The 21,532-nt window shown below is 37.6% G+C and overlaps 2 protein-coding genes across 5 annotated transcripts; one reads left to right on the forward strand and one right to left on the reverse strand.

Annotated features, from left to right (window-relative positions):
• The first annotated feature begins 488 nt into the window (after positions 1-488).
• On the forward strand, positions 489-5,963 carry LOC110624114 (probable methyltransferase PMT11). Its single transcript, XM_021769214.2, has 9 exons — positions 489-1,332; positions 1,907-2,056; positions 2,156-2,426; positions 2,703-2,813; positions 2,966-3,125; positions 4,226-4,483; positions 4,566-4,688; positions 4,909-4,986; positions 5,062-5,963. Exons 1-9 carry the CDS (start codon positions 703-705, stop codon positions 5,267-5,269), a joined length of 1,989 nt encoding a protein of 662 aa, XP_021624906.1. The 5' UTR covers positions 489-702; the 3' UTR covers positions 5,270-5,963.
• A 352-nt stretch (positions 5,964-6,315) lies between these two features.
• Positions 6,316-12,943, reverse strand: LOC110624115 (protein HESO1). Of its 4 annotated transcripts, XM_021769216.2 has the most exons (11): positions 12,564-12,943; positions 11,843-11,969; positions 11,676-11,746; positions 11,405-11,566; positions 9,612-9,776; positions 8,928-9,106; positions 8,756-8,851; positions 8,268-8,337; positions 7,707-7,837; positions 7,394-7,504; positions 6,316-7,291 (listed from the first exon to the last, which is right to left on the reverse strand). In XM_021769216.2, exons 4-11 carry the CDS (start codon positions 11,541-11,543, stop codon positions 6,572-6,574), a joined length of 1,611 nt encoding a protein of 536 aa, XP_021624908.1. In that variant the 5' UTR covers positions 11,544-11,566; positions 11,676-11,746; positions 11,843-11,969; positions 12,564-12,943; the 3' UTR covers positions 6,316-6,571. The 4 variants fall into 4 exon arrangements, with proteins under 4 accessions (XP_021624908.1, XP_021624910.1, XP_021624907.1 ...); XM_021769218.2 differs by lacking the exon at positions 11,843-11,969 and having other exon boundaries at positions 12,757-12,943; XM_021769215.2 differs by lacking the exon at positions 11,843-11,969.
• Between the last annotated feature and the right edge of the window lie 8,589 nt (positions 12,944-21,532).

Consider the following 21,532-nt stretch of genomic DNA (forward strand, 5'->3'; position numbering starts at 1 on the left):
TTTAAAAATTTAATTAAAATATTTTAATTTTAATATGATTTAATTTCTCTATATTATTGAAAAAATATATTATTATCACTAATCGGTTCGATTCGGTTTTTTCGATTTTTTTAATCAAAATCGAACCGAATCAAAATAATTAAAATTTCTGAAATTAAAAACTGAATCGAATCGAAATATATAAAAAACCGAACTAAATTTTTAAATTAATTCAATTCGATCGATTTTTTCGATTTAAACTGAATACTGATCAACCCTAATTATGAATTACCTGAAATTATAACAACCTGTTTGTTACAAATAAAATCACATAATTATACTTCAACAAAAAAAAAAAAAGCATAAAACCACAAATAGTTTATTTTTATTTACTCTGTAATGTAATATTTCCTCATGTAAAAAAATTAGTTTAGGTTATTTTTTATATTATTTTATTATATATATATGTTTAATATCTATCTCTGGATTTTACAGAGTTCTATGCTATGACGAGTAACGCTAGTTCTTATCACCTTCCTCTTTATAATCAGTTACGTCACCAGACCACCGACGTGACTTAACCAGCTGCTGCTCCTCAATCCAGAGCATCACTTGCTCCCCACTTCACGTATGGCCTTAATTCTTAATTTTCTACCTCAACAACCCATAAGCTAAAACCCTGATCCAAGATCGCTTCTTTTTTGCTAGCTTCTCTTTGCCGACATGAAAGCTCTCACCAGTGTGGATTTCTTCAAAACCCCTCTCGTTCTCAAGATCACAGCCATCGTTTTGATCTCCATCACATTTTTTTACTTGGGTAGGTCCTGGTCTTCCAATGGCTACCAGCAACTCATCTTCTTTTCTTCCGCCCCGCAAAAATCCGTGGCCATTTCGCCTAACTTCAATAAGTCCTTTAACATCACTGCTCTCATCGCCCAAAATCAATCCAAAACCTTACCTGACAAGACTCCTCAGCCGGAGATGGATGACTCTTCGCGCACTGATAAGAATAGGACGTTTGGGATTGTCGATAGTGATGGGAGAATGAGCGATGAGTTTGAGGTGGGGGAGTTTGATCCGGAGGTTGTGGAGAATTGGTGGAATGAGACTGGAGTTGAGAGTGGTGAGAAGGATGTTCGTGTCAGAGTTAAGAGATTTGAGCTCTGCCCGGAGAGTATGAGAGAGTATATTCCTTGTTTGGATAATGTGGAGGCGATTAAGAGGTTGAATTCGACGGAGAGAGGTGAAAATTATGAACGGCATTGCCCGGAAGAAGGGAGAGGATTGAATTGTTTGGTTCCTCAGCCGAAAGGCTATAGACAGCCAATTCCATGGCCGAGGAGTCGAGACGAGGTATGCATTTTTTTTTCTCTCTTCAGAATTCTGGATTTGTTGCAGAGAAATTGGGAGAAAAAGAACAATAAAAATGAGAATTTTCTGGTGGTTTAAACTGTATTTTTCAAATCAAACTCCCTTAGTTTTTGTGCAAAGGCATGAGCTTGAGTTAAAAATGTAGATTTTGTTGATATTTTTTAGTATCCCTACTAAAATAAAACCCATTACTAACGAAATATTGTTTAAATTAATTTTCATTTAATCAAATTAGTTGTAATCATTAAAAGTAATAAATAATTATTAGTATTGTAACTTGTAAGTAATGGCTGAAATAACTATGATGTTTGTATTTAAAGGCAAAAGGTTTTATTTATTGCAACTGCATGTACAAAGTTAAAGTTAAATGTAACGTATCAACAGCAGCAATCTTTGGTCAAATGTTTAACATTTATTTATCAGCCACCAGCTACCTGCAGCAGCATCAAAAAGGCTCTTAGTTTGTTGCATTTGCTGATTCAATTAGTAAAATTGACTCCTTAGCCCTTTTTGTTTTTGCTGAGTTTTCTTACTATGACATTCTACTTCATTACAGGTATGGTATAGCAATGTTCCTCACACTCGTTTAGTTGAGGATAAAGGAGGTCAAAACTGGATTTCTAAAGAAAAAGACAAGTTTAAGTTTCCTGGTGGTGGTACACAGTTCATTCACGGGGCAGATCAATATTTGGATCAGATTAATAAGGTTTTAATTTCAAATTTTTGTTTTACAGAGGACATATATAATTGGGCATTCTTCATCCTGTCTAATCCATGTTCAATAACTCATAATTTGCATGCGTAGATGGTACCTGATATTGCTTTCGGTAGTCATACTCGGGTTGTTCTGGATGTTGGATGTGGTGTCGCAAGTTTTGGTGCCTATTTGCTATCGAGGAATGTGTTAACTATGTCAATAGCTCCCAAGGATGTTCATGAGAACCAAATTCAGTTTGCTCTTGAGCGTGGTGTACCTGCAATGGTTGCGGCATTTTCAACTCACCGTTTGTTATATCCAAGTCAAGCCTTTGAAGTGATACATTGTTCAAGATGTAGAATCAATTGGACTCGTGATGGTATGTCCGTTCTGTTTGACACCTAGTTTCAATATCAAAACAAGTATAGAGCAATAGAGGGCATTATATTACATTCGGAATTGACATCAAGTCTTTTGAATTCCCTTGCCTTTTTCTTCCCTTGTTCTCTCCTTCCTCCCATCAACTGAAAGATGCATGTAATATCTCTTGTTAGGTTGTGTTGCTAAGTCATTTACTTCTACTTTATTTTTTTAATCTTCATTTTTAATGGGATATCTTCTGATTCTGGTTTTGCTCTAATACATCATGATGAAGATGGAATCTTGCTCCTTGAGGTCAACAGGATGCTTCGGGCAGGAGGATACTTTGCTTGGGCAGCACAGCCAGTTTATAAGCATGAGCAAATTCTAGAGGAACAGTGGGAAGGTATGAGCTCAATTTCTCAATAAGCAATTGTAAATGAATTAGTTCTTAATATGAATATTCCTAGTCATCCTTAAGTGGTCCATGCAGGAAAAAAAGGAAAAGAAAAGAGATCAGCCAGAGAGTACTTACTTTTGCATTTATATATTTTTCAGAGATGCTTGATCTTACTACTCGTCTTTGCTGGACACTTGTGAAGAAGGAGGGATATATTGCAATATGGCAGAAACCCTTCAACAACAGTTGCTACCTGAGCCGTGAAGCAGGAATAAAACCTCCATTGTGTGATCCAAATGATGACCCTGACAATGTTTGGTAAATCAATCGTCTCACCTAAGTTTTTCTGTTAGTGTCTATAGCATCTTTGTTATCCTTGATGTAAAATGAAAAGCATTATATTTTATTAAGGCATAAAACTGGAGGTAAAACTGAATTTGAATAGGCAAAGTTGACATCTGAGCCAAAAGTAAATGTTGAAAGGAAAAAAATCAAGAGGAAGAGAACATATACATTTCAGAAACCTCTTTTTTTTTCTAGAAAAAATAAAAAAATTACTACTTAATCCCTATGATACGGGAAACTCACTAATTAGTCTCTCAGTTTTGAAAAATGTATTAAAACGTCTCTAACGTTTTAATTTTGCCATTAAATATTTTACTATTTAGTCCATGTAGTTTTGAAAAACTTATTAGTTGGTTCTTTATATTTTTAAAAAGTTTATTAATTAATGCCCCATAATAGGGGCATTTTAGATTTTTTTATAATATTTAATGGCTAAAACTAACGTAGGAACTAATTATAGACTTTTTAAAATATTAGGGACATTTTAATGCATTTTTTAAAACTGAGGGATTAACTAGTGAGTTTCCATACCATAGGGACTAAGTAGTAATTTTTTTTTAAAAACAAACAAGTTGCATAAGAAGACTTGCCAATTGAGAGGAAAAGTGAATGCAGGACGATGAACATTTGCATGGGAAAAATCATGGTTCTACTTTTTTAATTAGGTACACTAACAAATCTAACCATTTCTTTCAGCACCTTGGTACCTTTGCGGAGAATATTTGTTTGAAAGAATTAGGTTAGTTATTTTATTTGAAAGATAATTGTACACAATGCTGTGAAGGAGATTGTTTTTTCCCCACTTAAACCTCAGAACTTCTTTAGTCCATACACCTGGGTGTTCCTTTTCCTTATTAAGGTTCAGGCATGGATAATATCTGTAAAATATCTTTGGTGTCTTCTTAAATTATTTATCTGTGATTAAAGTAAAAAAAAAAATGCTCCCAGCTCTTTTGGGCCAGACAAGGGACAATCGATTGTTATGTGCTGTGACAAAACTAAGACCCATATTGCTTCCCTGCACTTGAAGTTCTCTCAGCCAATTCTTATTGTGGGTTGCATGATTTTGTTAGGTATGTTGATTTGAAGGCATGCATTACTCGAATTCCAGAAGATGGATATGGAGCAAATCTTGTGAAATGGCCTGACCGTTTGCACATCACACCTGGTAGGCTTAAGAGCATACAAATGGATGCCTACATGTCCAGAGAAGAGCTATTCAAGGCAGAATCAAAATACTGGTCTGAAATAATAGGTGGCTATGTACGAGCTTGGCATTGGAAGAAGTTTAAATTAAGAAACGTAATGGATATGAGGGCTGTCTTTGGAGGGTTTGTTCATCTCATCTTGTGTTTTTTCATCATTGTTTCTTATATTTCTGGCATCTTATGGTTAATTTATTGATTTTGGCAGATTTGCAACTGCATTAATCGACCAAGGGTTTGATTGCTGGGTTCTGAATGTGGTACCTGTTACTAGGCCCAATACCTTGCCTGTTATATATGATCGTGGACTTCTAGGTGTTATGCATGATTGGTAATATATGACTGCTTGGATTTCACTTTTGGGTATATAGTAATGATTAGTTTTATGAGATAATTGAAGTCAACAAATAATGAAGTGATGTTACCTGTGACCATTTCTTCTGCATCTTCTTCTCATTTTTTTATTAATCACTGATAATGAATAATTCTTCACGATTCATCTGTTGCTTTGAAATGGTTTAGTGAGTTTCATCTCTATATGATGTTATCAGGTGTGAACCATTTGATACATATCCAAGAACCTACGATTTCTTGCATGCAGCTGGGCTCTTTTCTATTGAAAGGAAAAGGTAAACTTTAGTCTTTCTGCAAGCATTTATAAGGTCACAATTACTTTACTTACCTGGATTTTTCCTTTCCATTAGATGTAATATCTCTACCATCATGCTTGAGATGGATCGCATACTCAGACCTGGTGGTCGAGTATACATTCGTGACTCACTTGATGTCATGGATGAACTTCAAGAGACAGCAAAGGCCATGAGCTGGCGCGTCGCATTGCATGACACATCTGAGGGTCCACATGCAAGTTACAGGATCTTGATCTGTGACAAAGGACTATCGCGTCCTTGAGTAATTGGCATACAGAAATTGACTTGTTCTCTTAAGGTAACTGTAAAGCTCAAACCAACTGGACGTAGTAAAATCTGGTTAACACAGATGGAGAAAGATAGTCGAAAGTGTTTATTCCAGATGGAAGAAATGTTTCATTTCTGTTTTAGGTATACCATTGGATGAGTAAAATTCTTTATTTGTCCATCCTCTCATTTTGGTACCTTGTGTTGGATGCTCATGTTGCTATAGCCAAATCTGGGCAGCTGAGAGATGCTGCATAAAGGAGACTGCACTATACTAGAGCTGTATAAAGTGTATAACAGGATCTCATGGTCTCAAAGTAGAAGCATTTTTACCATTTATGCTTACATCGGATTGACAGGAAAAAATATGTTTTTTTTAGCATATAGGTCTGGCTTTTATTTTTCTTTTTCTTTTTTGAAACATAAGACATAGGTTTTGTTTTGTAACTATTACAACACGACTTATCATGGCTGGTGGTAGCCCATCCTTACCCTTTTTTCTCTAGTTTTTTTTCATTCTTTCTTGTAAGAATTTTGTCATCCCCTTAGATTGATAGTTTTTTTTTGCTGGATTCAGAGAACTCTCCTCTAGATCTGCTCTTTATCTTCCTTATTTTTGGAGGTTTACAATTTGTGTTTGTATGATTTTTATTTTTCCCCATCATGTCTAATCTTCTACCTCTTTATACTAAGGTTTTGTTTGTTGGCCTTTGGATCATACCTTCATAAATTCTTTTGTAACTTTATTTATTTATCTTTTTTCCCTTGTTGATGAAATCTCTTATTTCATCCTGAGATGGAGAGTTTAAAAAAAAAACTGTTGAAGAGCACATTCTCTTGATCCCCCTCTTCCGAACGATAAAAAGTAAGATAGATCCTGTGCTCTGGAAGTATGAATAATCAAAAACATTTATTAACATGATAAACTATTTTTTACTTCTTTTTATATATAATTGAATCATCAATTATATAATTAAATTTATATTTAATTATTTCAACTTTAATAAATTTAGATGTTCATAATTCAAATATTTAATGGACTAAGATAAAATAGTAGAGGAATTTGATTATATGTAAACTCAACAAAATTCTAACAGTTGCTCGTTATAAAGATGACGTCTATCAATAACAAATCCCTGTTCAATTACCTACAGTTACCGCTCTCCAGCTAGTTAGAAAACCCAGGGAACATTGTTAAAATATTCCAGAAATACTCAAATAGCTGTATGTAACATTACTTTTTCTTTCTTTCCTAAGAAATGTCCCAAAAGCAGAACACATAACAGCCACTAGAGTTCTATCCATCAGATTTTGGCCTCCAAATATGTTGCCCCTGACCATAATATGGAACTGCATGGTTTTGCCTGGTCGAGTAACTTGGATAACTTTCTTGTCTTTGCTTAGTGGAACTGTAAGGACGAGTGCCCTGTGTCTGCTTGGTGAAATAATCGGGATGTTTTACCAGTGTTGTAGTGTCAGGATGACTTTCTTGTCTCTGCCTGGTGAAATAGTTTGGATGTTTTTCCAGGCTTGTAGTGTCAGGATGAATTTGTTGTCTTTGCTTGCTGAAATTGATGGGCTGCTTTTCCAGTCTTGTGTTCTGAATTGGATGTTGCAGCCGCAGCTTTGAATTGTTCGGATGAGTCTCTTGTATTTGCTTGCTCAAACTGTTGGGATGACTCACCTGTCTTTTCGCAGTGAAATAATTGGGATGTCTTTCCAGGCTGCTCATGTTCTGAATTTGATGCTGCACTCTTGACTGAGGTTGCACAGCCCTGCTCATAACTGGACGAGTGCTTTGGTAGTCCACAGGAGTGTAATTTGAGCTCCCAACAGTTGTTCTTGCAATAAAATTTAATATTTGTGGTCTGACTAACATGCTAAGGAGAGAACTACTGTTGTGACCGGCCAAAACAAGCCGATTATATGACATCTGAAATGCCTCAGATATCTTTTCCAGGTTTCCAGCGCTGACGGCCCTTGCAGTATTCTCAGGCTGCTCAAAAGGATCCTCAATCTACCATATATCAGCAGCAGAAACAAAATCAGAAGTCGGAATGATGTTTTTTTTTTTTTTTTTTTTGAAGAAGAGGGGGATTGTCGGGAAGAAGAGGATTACAAATAATGCATATGTTTTTGGCAACCATCTCGTATTGCTTTTGATGTCTTCCCACTGTCCAGTAAATGTGCAAATTCCTAGTTCTGCAGCCTTCAAACGAATGTCAGAGAACTGCAAAACACATAACAAGTAAACATCAAAAGAAAATACGGTGGAGCACTTATCACATTATTACATAATTGTCATTTCGAAGTATAGTAAGAAACATTTTCCCAATAAAAAGAGAACAATATTAAGAAAAGCAGAATATGAATCTGGATATAATCGAGATTTATATAATATACAACTCATAGAATGCCAACGGTTATATTACCTTTGCAAGGAATGAAATGAAAAGCTCAGAAAGAGAACTCCGATTAACTTCCCTGTATTTGTCTGACACGTATCTAGATATATTGGCATTGCATATTTCTTTTATGCGTTCCTCTGCAACAATTCTCACACCTTGCAACAATTGGAATGCAGGAATATCAGATACTCAGATTGTTATGGTTGCTTAATGAAACTCCACCTCACTATAAGCAGATCATACATTTATGTCATCAAAGGAACTGTAAATAAAAAAATAATGTTAATAGACACACTCCACGCCAAAAAAGTATTTCCCTTTCCTGAAAGTTTGGTAGAGGGCATTCAAAAAACCACTAGTAAATTTAATGAAATTATTAAAAGCTAAACGCAATCAAAGACCGTAAGTTTATTGCAATGAAATTATCTTTTTTCTTATTCTCTATATTGAAGTCAAAGTAAGAGAAAGGGGAAGGATGAGAAGGAAAGGAAAAGGGAATTGTTCTTTTATTTTTAAGCAATTTAAAGGAACTTGAGAATCACCAACCATCAATTTCCCTCCAGTAAGATCAAACATGAGAAGTACCTGCAAGATCATCGACAGCATTTCTTGGATATATTTCTTTTAGAGGAGGTAAAATAGCAGGTACACATGTCTGCAAGGAAAAACATATTTAGGGGGAAAAACAAAAATACATGGGTAGGAGTTCTAAAAGTGATAAAAAGATATTATGGATTGGAAAGGTCAAAGAGAAAATTTATTCTGTTATCCGTATGTGACAATTTCTCCTTACTGGTATTTGGGTAGGGAAAAAGAAAGGGGGCGACAAAAGAAAACTAAAACCATACACAAAATACAAGGAAAGAATTTAGAAGTCATAAGAAGACCGAGGCAACTGAATAATATGGTAAACATGACTTAAACCTTAGTTCCTTAAAGTCAACGTACCTCTGTGCGTGTGCGAAAGAGAGAGAGAGGCTAAGTTAACAATAACCAGATAAAGCAGTAAGGAAGGCACAAGTCAAATAACAACTATAGTTTCAACTAATTACTGCACAGAAAGATGTAATCACCTGAAAATGGAATATAACAAGTAAACTGAGGGAGTATGAGTTCAATGTTCCAGTCTTCGGATTATTGATACTGTAAGCTTTGGCCCATTCCTTGACCTACAGAAGCAAGATATCACATGAAAGAGATGAAAATCCTCCGCACTACATTTAATGTTTGTCTCTGAGAATGTACCAGTAAGACCATATCGCGATATCGTCCATCTATCTGGTTGATCCAGAACAAAAAGTTGGACTTCATTTGACCCTGCAGATTATCAATTGAAATATCACAAGAGATGCTCTGGCGCCCACTCTCAAATTTTAAGATGGGAACTCTTGCATTTGGAACAAATTGTAACCCACGCCATCCACCTGCATATCAAAATGATTATGAAATAAAAATAGTAACACTTTACTAAAGAATAATCAAGCAGTAAAGAGTATCCATTTGCTCCCAATAGCCTTACTCTCCATACTGAAAGAGATTGCACAAGATGATAAGAAAAGGATTCACAGCATAAGATAACCACTATTCCTATAGCTGAAAGCCTGTGACCAGAACAAGTTGACATATTGGAAGGGAGATACAACAATGAGGTTTACCAGAAAAAAAAAATGCTTCTGAATTTCCATTTGAACTTGACAAATCGACTCCCGACAAATGATAAAACGATTAAAGGTATCAAACATAGTTTCTTCCTTTGTCTTTAATTGTGCAGAAGAAATGAGCAATTATAGTAACGGAAAAGTTATAGTAATTAGTAAAAAAAAATGAAGGACTGAAAAAAAGCACCAACGTAAAAGGTTAAAATCTTCTCTTCCAAATTGTATCAAAGGGATAACAGTAAAGAATGACATGACTATTGAATTAAATCACCTCTCTGCCTCAGAGCTCTCAGTAACTCTCCGAGTAAATTTTGTTTGCGCTTCTTTCCAGCAGATGAAATATAAGAACCATTTGATAGCACAATAGAGATATCCAAGTCTCCCCATCGAGTGAAGAGATTGGACACAAATGATCCAAACGGCTCCACAGTTGCACCTGTTGGCACCAATTAAGTCACACTTCATTATGGTGAAACATAGAACTTTTTACATTTGAAACGATCATAGTGACTACTTAAATTAGAAAAAAAAAAGATGGAAAAAGAAGACACAGGTGGGAAGGGAAAATAACTAAATGTGATGCATCACCTTCAGATGTTTGCACCAGCTACAAGTTTTTCATTAAATAAAAAATGATTATTGATAAAAAAACAAAAGTCTATGCTTCTTAGCTAACTCACTCAGAATCAAATCCAATAGCGAAGCAGAAAGAGTTTCTACATTAATCAAAATAGAACCTCAAAAAGTTGAAGGTTTATACTATAAAAAATTCATCTTACAGATTTATCCAAAAGTCACTATGAGATCCAAACAGACATCCTGACATTACATAACCTAGCAACTTAAGATTAAAGAAAATATCGTAAGCAGCTGCTAAATTAAAAGGCTTAAAAATAAATAAAGGATTTTGGGACATGGTTTCAAATCGCAGTCAATGGTAACGGATGCAGACCTATAACGGTCATAATGTAATAGTAACAGACTGATGCTAAATTTTCAAAGTTCATAAAATTAGCAAATATTTAAAGATGTGATCAACATTAAGTTGTACAATTTAATAATAAGTACAAATATATTAAATAAACACAAAATCCATAATGTTTAAACATCATACAAAATAACTAACCTCATTACCATCAAAATGAATGTGTAGCATTTAAGTTATTCAGAGAAACTACCTTTAATTTTAGGGGCATATTCTTTTTTACACTTACTATATATTTTTCATAAAAGAGTATAAAACTTAATTTTTAATAATTGGTACTAATGATATTAGGTTGTAATTCTAAACTTCTAAAGTTCATAATTTCTAGTCTAACATTTTAACCTCTAATTATTTTTATTTATGCGTTCGCTAAAAAATTATTACAAAAATCTAAAAATTGTTGAAAATAATAAAAAATAATCTTTTGTACAATAAAACTTCAAAACCACTTAGTATCTTAGATGATTTAAGTTCTTCAAAAAAATTTATAAAGAATTTGATTAATAGCACTTGAAGAGTCTTGAAGTTGAGAGAAACTTGAGAGATAGTAGAGAGAAATCAGAAAAAGGATAAATTTGGCTAGGAAGGAAATTGGAAGGCTTCAAAATGTCAAGAAAAAAAGTGACTTCTGCCTTCAATAATTCATAGACAACATAAAAGCCGTCTCCTACAGCAACTCTGAAGGTTCCTGCCCATCAAAATGAGAGCAACCAGGCCGGTTACCAACACTTTTTTTTCCCGTGAAATAAAAGCCTTAACGGTCACAACTCCTTCGAAAAACTTTAAATAACGGCCATTACATAAACCATCCGTAGTTGGAAACTGTTTTTCTGTTACCAAGAAAAAAAAAGGCTTCTTGTAAAATTATCAACTCCTTCGAAAAACTTTAAATAACGGCCATTACATAAACCATCCGTAGTTGGAAACTGTTTTTCTGTTACCAAGAAAAAAAAAGGCTTCTTGTAAAATTATTATACCTCTATAGATATTTTATGGAATGCTGAAAAAAAAGTTTTCTGAATGGAGATTCAAATAACAGCACATTGAGCAAAAAAACCACTAAAATACAGCACAAGTACCTCTAAGACTTTCCACAGAGGTAACAACATCTTTTAACTCCTCAATAATTTTAGATCGCACTTCCCAATCCTCTCGTAAAGGTTTAACAACCTCAAGTATATCCTTAAGAGTAGGCTCTAGTATGCTGTATGCATTCATTTTTTCTCCACTGTTTGATAATTCTGATTACACATTAAAAGAAGCCAAAACTCAGATGCAACACTAATCATTAGTTAGGGCTTAAGAATCTTGCAGAAAGAAAACATAACATAAAAAGGAATAAGTATTTACCATTAGTAAGGGCATACTAAGCACGACCTATGGGTGCAATGAACTGCTGGTGGATTTTTCATTTCATGAAGCTGTAGGTGACCAAACAGCAGTTACGGCACAATCAAAAACAAAAGGGAGTGCATATGAAATACAAAAAGAGAGATGTAATGACAGATGAAAGATACCTATGTCATGTATAAAATGGCATTTTTAGCAAATACATACATAATGAATGCTCCATTAATTTCTCCTTTCCTGTAAAACATTTTCTGCATTTCCTTGCTCTTGGATTAGGAACATTATGTGCATTTTCTGCACATTTGATGACCCAATTAACCACGCACCTCTCTCAAGCCTAATGCCTAAGACTGTAGAGTGAATTCAAGAAAACACAATTGCTAGATTTATTACTCTACTCCTCTGCACGCTTTCGTTCTGCTTCTCCTTATATACCTCTTTTCCTTTTCTTTTTTTTTTTTTCCTTAATGGAATTCTTATATATGCCTTTAGTTATTGATCAAGGGAAAATCTTTTCAATTCAATAATTAATGCCCATCAATTATACCCATCAATAACTCAATTAATAAACACAAAAACGAGAATACAAACAACATACAACCCACCTCCATGTAATGCCCTATCTGCAAACATTAAGAAAAGAACATACCCAACAGCACAATTGAGATAAATTGATCAAAACAAGAAAAATTAGACAACACCCATATTGCAGTCAACAACAAACCAACAGCTGAAATCACCAAATGCAGAAAACAATCAATAAAAAAAATGAACCCAACAACGGAACACTTCAATATTGCGCTCGAGAATTGCAAATAAACATCCCAAAACATAAATAATTTAATAAAACGTCCATTAAGATCACCAGAGTATAAGACTAATCAATACCAGAAAGCAGAAGCCTCCTTGCTCCTTCTATAACCCAATCAGACAAAAGAAAGGGCAATCACTTCTCACATTGCCCTTTTTAAACTTCCAATTGAGAATCTTATGAATACTATAATAGGCAAATAGTTCTACGAGTGTAAAGTAGGCAGAGGTGGGTATAACTTAGCAGACAGGGTTTTGTATGATAATGCACCTGTCTTTTCGAGGCGATATTTTCTTTTGAGTCGTCGAAATATTGATGGGGGGCGGGATAAAGAAGGGTCTGAAGAGCGTCAATCTTGGAAATATTGATTGGCTTCTTTTTCTTTGATGGGTTAAAATTGAAAGCGAGTGGTAGAATTTGGAGTGTCAAAATTTGGGAATTTACGCCCCTGCTATGACAGTTTGAGATGGAGATGCTTGGGAATATTGACCGGGAAATTGGTGGTGATTCGGGTTGGTGGGTTGTGCCCGTATTGACACTAACACGATAAGGAGTGGATTAATAAATTATATTTAATTTTTTTATTATATATATTACATTATATAATAATAATTAATTTAATTATATTAAGTATGACCATATAATATGATTTATTTAATATAATTTGATATTAATAAATTTATTAATATAATTTAATACAATATTATTAATACAATTTAATATATTTAAAATGTTTTAAAATAATTTAATATTATTTTTATTTGATATATTTTAATATAAATTTAATATTTTTAATATGATATATTATATGAATTTTACATATTTATTTTTAATATTCATAAATTTAATAATATATTATAATATAAAATTTAATTATTTAATATTTAAAAAATTAAAATTTAATATTTAATAAATTAATATTTTTAAAAAAAATTGAGACAATATAATATAACTAAAATAATTATATACCTTATTTTAAAAAATTAATTAATTGATTACTTTCCCATCTCACATGTACTTACTTTTTTTCTTAATATATAACATAATCTCTTAAATTTAATAAATTCAACTAAAATTTTATTATATTAATAAAATAGCTTTTTTATTAAATTTATTATTAGACTATAATAATTTAATCCTTCAAATTTCACTTTTTATAATAATTCATTTATTTTAATTTTATTAATATAACAATTTAATTTTTATAATTTAATATTTATAATAATTTAATTTTTAATTTGAGTTAACTTTTTCAATTAATAATTAATCTCTAAAATCCAATCAAGAGTTAAGACTTAGAGTATATTTTGATAAATTTAATTTTTTCTCTCCTTCTGTTTTCATTTATTTCTTTTTTTTTTCTCTCTTTTATCGTCTAATAACGTGTAATTATCGTTTTGCGATCGTATATTTTCTGTCATAGTCACGCTAGCCGTACGTACGAATGTATTGCATTCTTTTTTATCTTCAGGTAGCCATTTAATTTTATTTGGTGTCATTTTGACACGATCTCGAGTATTACGGGGTTTGTTGTCCCACGAGGCTTATTGTTCCACGGGGCTAACGAATATTTGAGACCAGGTCCTCGCGTGTAGGTCCACGCCTAGCCCAGCTCGTTAGGGTAAGTGCTAGGCTTGTACAAGGAGTAGACCCGTGTATTGGGCCCTAATAGAACTAAGGTCCAGTTTTTCTAGCACGGGCTTAGCTAAGGCCTGGACATTCAGAGCCCAACCGTCATCAAGTGCCTCTTTACCCGCTCATTAATTATTCTATGATTTTTGAGAGAGTAAACTTTGAGATCCCAATTATTATCGTATGGCTCTAAGAGAGTTCTATTAAAACGTCCCTTCTTTGCCTTTACCTATTTCAGACTTACACTCTTGCTTTCACTCGTTGCTCTGCCTCTTGCGCTGCTTTTGCTATCTTGCTCTTTCTCTTCTCTGTAATCCCTGATTTTTCAATCCGAGATATGTCTTACTCCTCTTATAGCTTCTACTAAGATTCCCGATATAGTGGGTATGGTGTTCTCTGTTACTCCTTTCTCCACCCACTATTTTTTCGATGACTATTCTGATACCACCATCTTTAAAATTAGGACTTTTGCCTAATGAACGAATTATTCTCCCTTACCCACCGCCGGCGGGCCTGATAGACGCTCAGTAAGGGCATAACATGTTTTTTTTTTGTCAAACAGCATGACTTTGGGTTGACTTTCCCTTTTACCCATTTCTTTATCGAGGTTTTCCATCTTTTTAGAGTGACTCCTCGAATGTTATCTCCTAACTCTACTCTGTTCATGTGTTGTTTCAAGTCCTTCTATTTGTGTTGGGGTTTTGCCCCTTCTATCGAGTTGTTTTATACTTTCTTCCACCTTATTAGGTCTAGCCATGGATTTTATTACTTCGATCCCCAGGCTAGGTTGTCTATATTCACGGAGTATAAGAACTCGATTAAAGGTTGGACAAAAAATTTTATGGTTGTCGAACTAAAGGAAAGCTTAGGGGTTAACTGGGATATCGACCTCTTCTAGGAGAAATTCCTCAGGGTTATAATGACTTCCTTAGGTTAAGTCTAGTAGACCAAATTTGCTTCCTCCAACTAACTTTTGTAAAAAAGAAGTATAATGTCAAAAAGTACATATTTATGTCTAACCTGCGGGACTGCCGAGAAGCTGGTATTTTTTTATTTTCTTTCTTTTTATGTTCTTCTTTTGTTGTTTCGAGCTCTGACTGGACTGATTGTAATACCCGGCTAGAGTAGGGCCTGGAATTTCGGTGTTCCGATGGAATGTCCGGAGCCGGTTTCCTCGAGAAGGGTATAATGTATGGTTTCAACAATGTTTTACTCAAGGTTTGAAAGTGTATTTTATGTGTTTTAATGGTTTTGAAAGGAAAAGGACGTGAGATTTGAAGAGAAAAGGCCAAGGAGAGTTGTGCCAGGTTCGGCCGCCGAAGTGAAGTTCGGCCGCCGAAAGTGCTTAAGGTTCGGCTTCCGAAAGAAACGTTTGGCCGCCGAACGTTGCATGGTTTCGCATGCAGGTTAGGCTGCCGAAGGTGAGGCGGTTGGCCATCCATAAAATGCCCGTTGACCGGCATTTTGGGGAGTTCTCTCTCTCTTTTCTGGCCTTGGTGAGTTCATGCTCTCCTTTGGTGATTTTGTTGATGTTTCTTCAAATCTTTCAAGGTTTTCATGAGTTGTGGCTTTGTTTTGAAGAGTATTGGCTTTTAAGCAAGGTTTTGGAGTTTGGAGCTTTGAAAGCTTGGATCTCCATATTTTGAAGCTAGGATCACATCAACTCTAGTTCTCCAAGAGGTAAGTGTTGATCCTCATGATTTATGATGTTTTAAGTAAGTTTTGTAAAGGTTTTATGGGTAGAAAAGCATGAGTAAGGCAAGGGTGGTTTTTGGTGTTTATATGTGCAAGTGTGCTATTTGATGTTGTGTGTTGTAGTTTAGGGTTGTTTTAGGCTCTTTTATGCATGTTTAAGGGTTTAGGCATGGTGTTAAAAGGTTGTATGCATGTTGATGGGTTAGGAAGGCTTTGGGAGGCTTGAAGGGGCATGACTCTGGGTTCTGGAAGAACTCAGGTTCGGCCGCCGAAAGGAGTTTCGGCCGCCGAACCCCTTGTGGAGGCAGTTTCGGCTGCCAAAGGTTTCCCCCGAAAGCTAGGCTTTCGGTTTAAGGAGTGACTTTCGGCCGCCGAAGGTAGAGGTTCGGCCGTCGAAAGTGCATGAGTTTCGTCTCTGGACGAGACATTCGGCCGCCGAAGGTGCCGCCGAACCTACCCGAGTTTCGTCTCTGGAGGAGCCGTTCGGCCGCCGAAAGTGCCGCCGAAGGTGCTCTGTTTTGCCTTCCTTTGCATGTTTTTTCATGCATGTTTATGAGGTTTTAGGGGGGTTTTAAGGCGATATTGTAGGACTATGCTCGAGTTGTTTAGTACCTCATATGAGTCCTCTTGTGTAGGATTTGATCTGAGACGAGGTGTTTAGCGCCAGTGTTAGATTGGCCCAGAGTTAGTTGAACAGAGGCGTCAGGTGAGTAGAACCAGATTTACTCTTTTGTTCCCAAAAGTATAATTCTTTAAGCACGTTCATGCATCATGTTCATATGTAGTAGGTTGATGGCACTAGTTCACGAATATGCTGCATTGCATTATTCTATGTTAATGAGATTATGAGCAATCCGTGAGGGGAAGGACGCTTGCGTGAACTCTCGGGGGAAGGACGCTTGCGTGAACTCCGACGGACCAGATATATTGTTGTGAAATATTTGTGTTATGATGCATTCCATGAGAGCATGTTTTATTGTTCTACTCACTGGGCTCTAGTAGCTCACCCCAGTCCCTTAACCCCAGTGTTGCAGGGCCAGAGATAGCTAGAAGAAGTCAGAGATGGGAAAGACAAGAGTAATGAAGAAGTTATGTAATAGCGTAGAATGGTTTAATGTGTAAGCATGTTTCAGTATGTGAGGTGTTGATGTATATGTTTATGTTTGTGTAAGAGATGTGAAGTTCAAGTAATGTTATACTTGTATGCAGGTATGGTATAGTTGTGGACATGATGTATGGACATAAAGTATATGAATGAAAAGAGTAATGATGTGAATGGAGCATGTGAGAATGAGATAGAGGAAAGTTAAGAAAAGTATATGACATATGGTTTAGAAATGTACTTTGCCTAATGTATAGAGTTGTGTTTTGCCTATGGTTGGCTAACCCTAGAAGTTGTACATGATCATGAGTTTTAAGATAAATGTTTTCATATGCTTGACATATTTTCAAGATGTTTTCCTGTAACCAAGCTTATTGGTAAGTTGACTACCCATTGGAGCAGCCTTTATGGACTTCAAGTGGGGATAAGCTAAAAGCAAGTGCATGCACAAGTGAAGCTTGGTACAAAGATTAAAGAAAAGTTTACAGTTTTAAACGAACAGGTTGATCATGTACGGGTTCATACCAGATGTCTAGAAAGATTAGCAGGCTTACTACGGGTCTAGGCGGCCTTAAGCCGATCTGGATCCTAGTGCCGAGCAGTTTGGAGCCGTTACAGAGGGGTACCGGTTTTCGGGCTGTTACACTGATATTTTCTTTTCAACTTTTGTCGTGCCAATGGGTTCCATCAAGTTTTCCAAGAACTTCACTTTATCTAGGGAGAGCATGAAGGAGACTTTGGCCGCCTTTAAGGCCAACAAGTCTGTAGCTAATGTGACTAGGGAGGTTTTCCAAGCTATAGCTCCTGCGTCTTCAGCTCGTCACTCTACTCTTTCCCCCACACCTTCTCTAGCTTTGGTGCCTGTGTCAGGGAGCTCTCGTTCAGCAGCTTCTAAGACGTCGGTTCCTCCTAAAGCACCAGCTTCTTTCCAGGCTCCTCCTACTTCAAAGGAAATTTCTAAGGAGTCTATCGCGATTAGCGAGTCGACTAAGAGCATCTCGAAAGAGAGTACCAAGACTGCTCTCTTGGATGTCCCACTTATTCAAGTCGTGGGTGCCATCACAATCGAAGGCAAGGCTGCTAAACGTGCCCAGACTTCAGAACCTACAGGGGTAGCCCCTTCCCCTCCCGTTGATAAAGGGAAAAAGGCAGTAAAGCATTTGTCGTCTGCCTCAGACAATGAGCTACTGAGCTCCATCGAGGTGATTGCTAAGTCTACGCAAGCCTCTATGGTCGGGATGTTGTATGAGAGGATGTTTGGGGGGTCCCTGATGCTTCTGACCCTCGATTTCTGGCTCTTGTCAGCCATTTGGCCTGTGCTACCAAACAGCAAGCGGTCTTTAGCTCGCGCTCCCTAGAGGATCTTGGGGACAGTCTAAGGGAGATGTTCCCCATGGTAAATTGTCTGTCCTTCTTGAAAGTGTTTTTGATCTTCTAGCTTTCTTAACTTAACTTTTTTCTTTTCTATGGCAGTCCTTTGGCATGTTTATGGAGATCAATGTCAGGAATCGGTCTCTCTAGAGCTCGATGGAACCAGCACATTGCTGAGGCACACCGGTACAAAAATCTAGTTACCACTAGTGAGGCTCGTGGGCACATTATCGATTTTTGAGGGCAAATTAAAGACCTCACTAAGCAATTGGGGGAGACGAGAGAGGAGGTCGCCAGGTCTTCCCAACAGGCTTCTGCAGCAGAGTCACAGCGAGATGAAGCCCTCACACAGCTATTCGCTTTAGAGGAGATCCATTGTCAGCGCAATGAGGTCTGGGCCCAGCGCGATGAGGCCTTGGCTCGTGCTGCTATTTTCCAGCAAGAGTTTAACAAGGACATCGAGGACCTGAAGGGTATGACTTCGAGACTGGTCACCTATCTCATTGAGGTTTTCATTACTTGTCAGAAGTGTTTTGAGAGTAAAAAAGAGGATTTTTATTCATATTCTCACTATAACAGTTAGATTGTATGTCCTATAGAGAATACCTTTTCAAATGTTGAATATTCCAGGTGTGAGATTCTGGATTCTCCTGTAAATCTTTGATTTTGTATACTCCTGGTCTGATGACTTTAGTGACTCGAAATGGTCATTCCTAGGTCGGTGCTAGCTTTCCTACATAAACTCTTTTTCATGTGACTTCTAGTCTTCTCAGGGCCAAGTCCCCAACTTTCAAGTTCCTCTCATAAACTTTCTGGTTGTAGTACCAAGCTACTTTCTGCTGATAGGCAGCTATTCGCACTTGTGCTTCATCCCTAATTTCCTCTAGAGCATCCATGTTGCTCCTCAATTTCTCACCATTAGTTTTTTTTATCATTGAACTGAACTTGGTGAGTGGGGATCTACAGCTCCACGGGAACTACGTCTTCTGTCCCAAATGCCAGTGCAAACGGGATTTTCCCTATTGGTGTCCAAGGAGTAGTTCGAAGTGCCTACAATGTAACGGTCAACTGCCTTGCGGAATTGCGGCAGCTGATCCATCCCACGTCGATAGATTTAAAGAAAATTGATTTGTATATAATAGCTAGCACGAAACTACTAAATAACTTGGGTTAACCATTTTGGGCCAAGTAGAAAGTGGGTCCAAAAGTTATTTGGGCCAGTTCGAACCCAGCTGTTTCAATTGGTATCAGAGCCACCCTGGGTTAAACAAATTGTGCGGAGCTAGTGGGCCTGCGAGGAAAGGGCTACCCGTGAGAGACGAGGTGGAGCCACCCGAGGGACTAGCGAACCACAATACCTAAGGGTTCGGTCCTGGTTAGCAATTGTAACCGATTTAGTTGCAACGAGGACGTCGCAAAATTTAGCGAGACCGAATGTAACAGTCAGCTGCCTTGCGGAATTGCAGCAGCGGTACCGAATGTAACGGTCAGCTGCCTTGCGGAATTACGGCAGCTGATCCGTCCCACGTCGATAGATTTGAAGAAAATTGATTTGTATATCAGAGCTAGCACGAAACTACTAAATAACTTAGGTTAACCATTTTGGGCCAAGTAGAAAGTGGGTCCAAAAGTTATTTGGGCCAGTTCGAACCCGGCTATTTCATACAAGATGCTGTGCAGCTCAGATGCCCAATTCTTTTTAACACTATCTAATCGTTTCTTAAGCCCTTGAAGGATAGCTCGATTCGTCACCTCAATTTGGCTGTTTGTTTGCGGATGAGTACCAAGGAAAACTTATGCCATATACCCATTGTAACAGCCCGGCCATCCTCCGTGACCGGCACTGCTACCGTTCACGCCCAGGGCTCGCCCCGGCCCGTGAACAGCTCTTAACATCCCCTCACCCTCACGGGATCCGGGCAGGATTTGTCCCTCGGGAGAGCACCTACGGCCCATCTTACCCCAAGTGGATTTGGCCCAAATTTCCCTTTGGAAATTAGGTCGCCTCCCCCACTACTCGAACCCTTGACCTCCCACTTTAAGGGAATAGTCCGGTGAGAGTGAGTACCAATTGTTCCAATGGAACAATTGGTACTCACTCTCACCGGACTATTCCCTTAAAGTGGGAGGTCAAGGGTTCGAGTAGTGGGGGAGGCGACCTAATTTCCAAAGGGAAATTTGGGCCAAATCCACTTGGGGTAAGATGGGCCGTAGGTGCTCTCCCGAGGGACAAATCCTGCCCGGATCCCGTGAGGGTGAGGGGATGTTAAGAGCTGTTCACGGGCCGGGGCGAGCCCTGGGCGTGAACGGTAGCAGTGCCGGTCACGGAGGATGGCCGGGCTGTTACATAAAAAGGCGCCTTTTTATGTAACAGCCCGGCCCTTCTCGCACGGCACTATTACCGTTCACGCCCAGGGCTCGCCCCGGCCCGTGAACAGCTCTTAACATCCCCTCACCCTCACGGGATCCGGGCAGGATTTGTCCCTCGGGAGAGCACCTACGGCCCATCTTACCCCAAGTGGATTTGGCCCAAATTTCCCTTTGGAAATTAGGTCGCCTCCCCCACTGCTCGAACCCTTGACCTCCCACTTTAAGGGAATAGTCTGGTGAGAGTGAGTACCAATTGTTCCAAGCCCTATGAGGTGGATTGAAAGTATCCCACATCGGAAAGAGGTAAGGAGGGGGGACGCCTTATAAGGGCAAGCCCCAAGAGACCACAGTAGACGCGTTTTAAGGGGCAAGACGGGCTTAGGCTCTCCCTTAGAAACAAAACCGTGAGGGGTAAGATGGGCCATGGGCTCTCCCAAAGCGGACAATATCTACTGTTGTGGGCCCAGAGGATGTTACACCCATGTTTCTTATAAAATCTTAGAAAGAGTTGTAGTCGAATTGCTCCCCGTTGTCCAATATGAGTGTCTTGGGTATCCTAAACCTGCAAATGATGTTGCCCACACAAAGTCTATCATTTTTCGAGCTGTGATGGTGGACACAACTTCTGCTTTAGGCCATTTGGAGAAATATTCCACAATTACAATCATGAACCTCTCTACCCTACAGTTTTAAGGAATGGTCCCAGAATGTCCATCCCGCACTGTGAGAACGGTCACGGTCTAGATATGCTTGATCCCATAATGTCTATCCCAGTCATAGTCATGTTGGTTGTACGTACGGATGTATTGTATTCTTCTTTATCATCAGACAATCATTTAATTTCATTCGATGTCACTTAGACACGATCTCAGGCAT

Source organism: Manihot esculenta, chromosome 10 (assembly GCF_001659605.2).
Source record: "Manihot esculenta cultivar AM560-2 chromosome 10, M.esculenta_v8, whole genome shotgun sequence".
Lineage (NCBI taxonomy): Eukaryota > Viridiplantae > Streptophyta > Magnoliopsida > Malpighiales > Euphorbiaceae > Manihot > Manihot esculenta.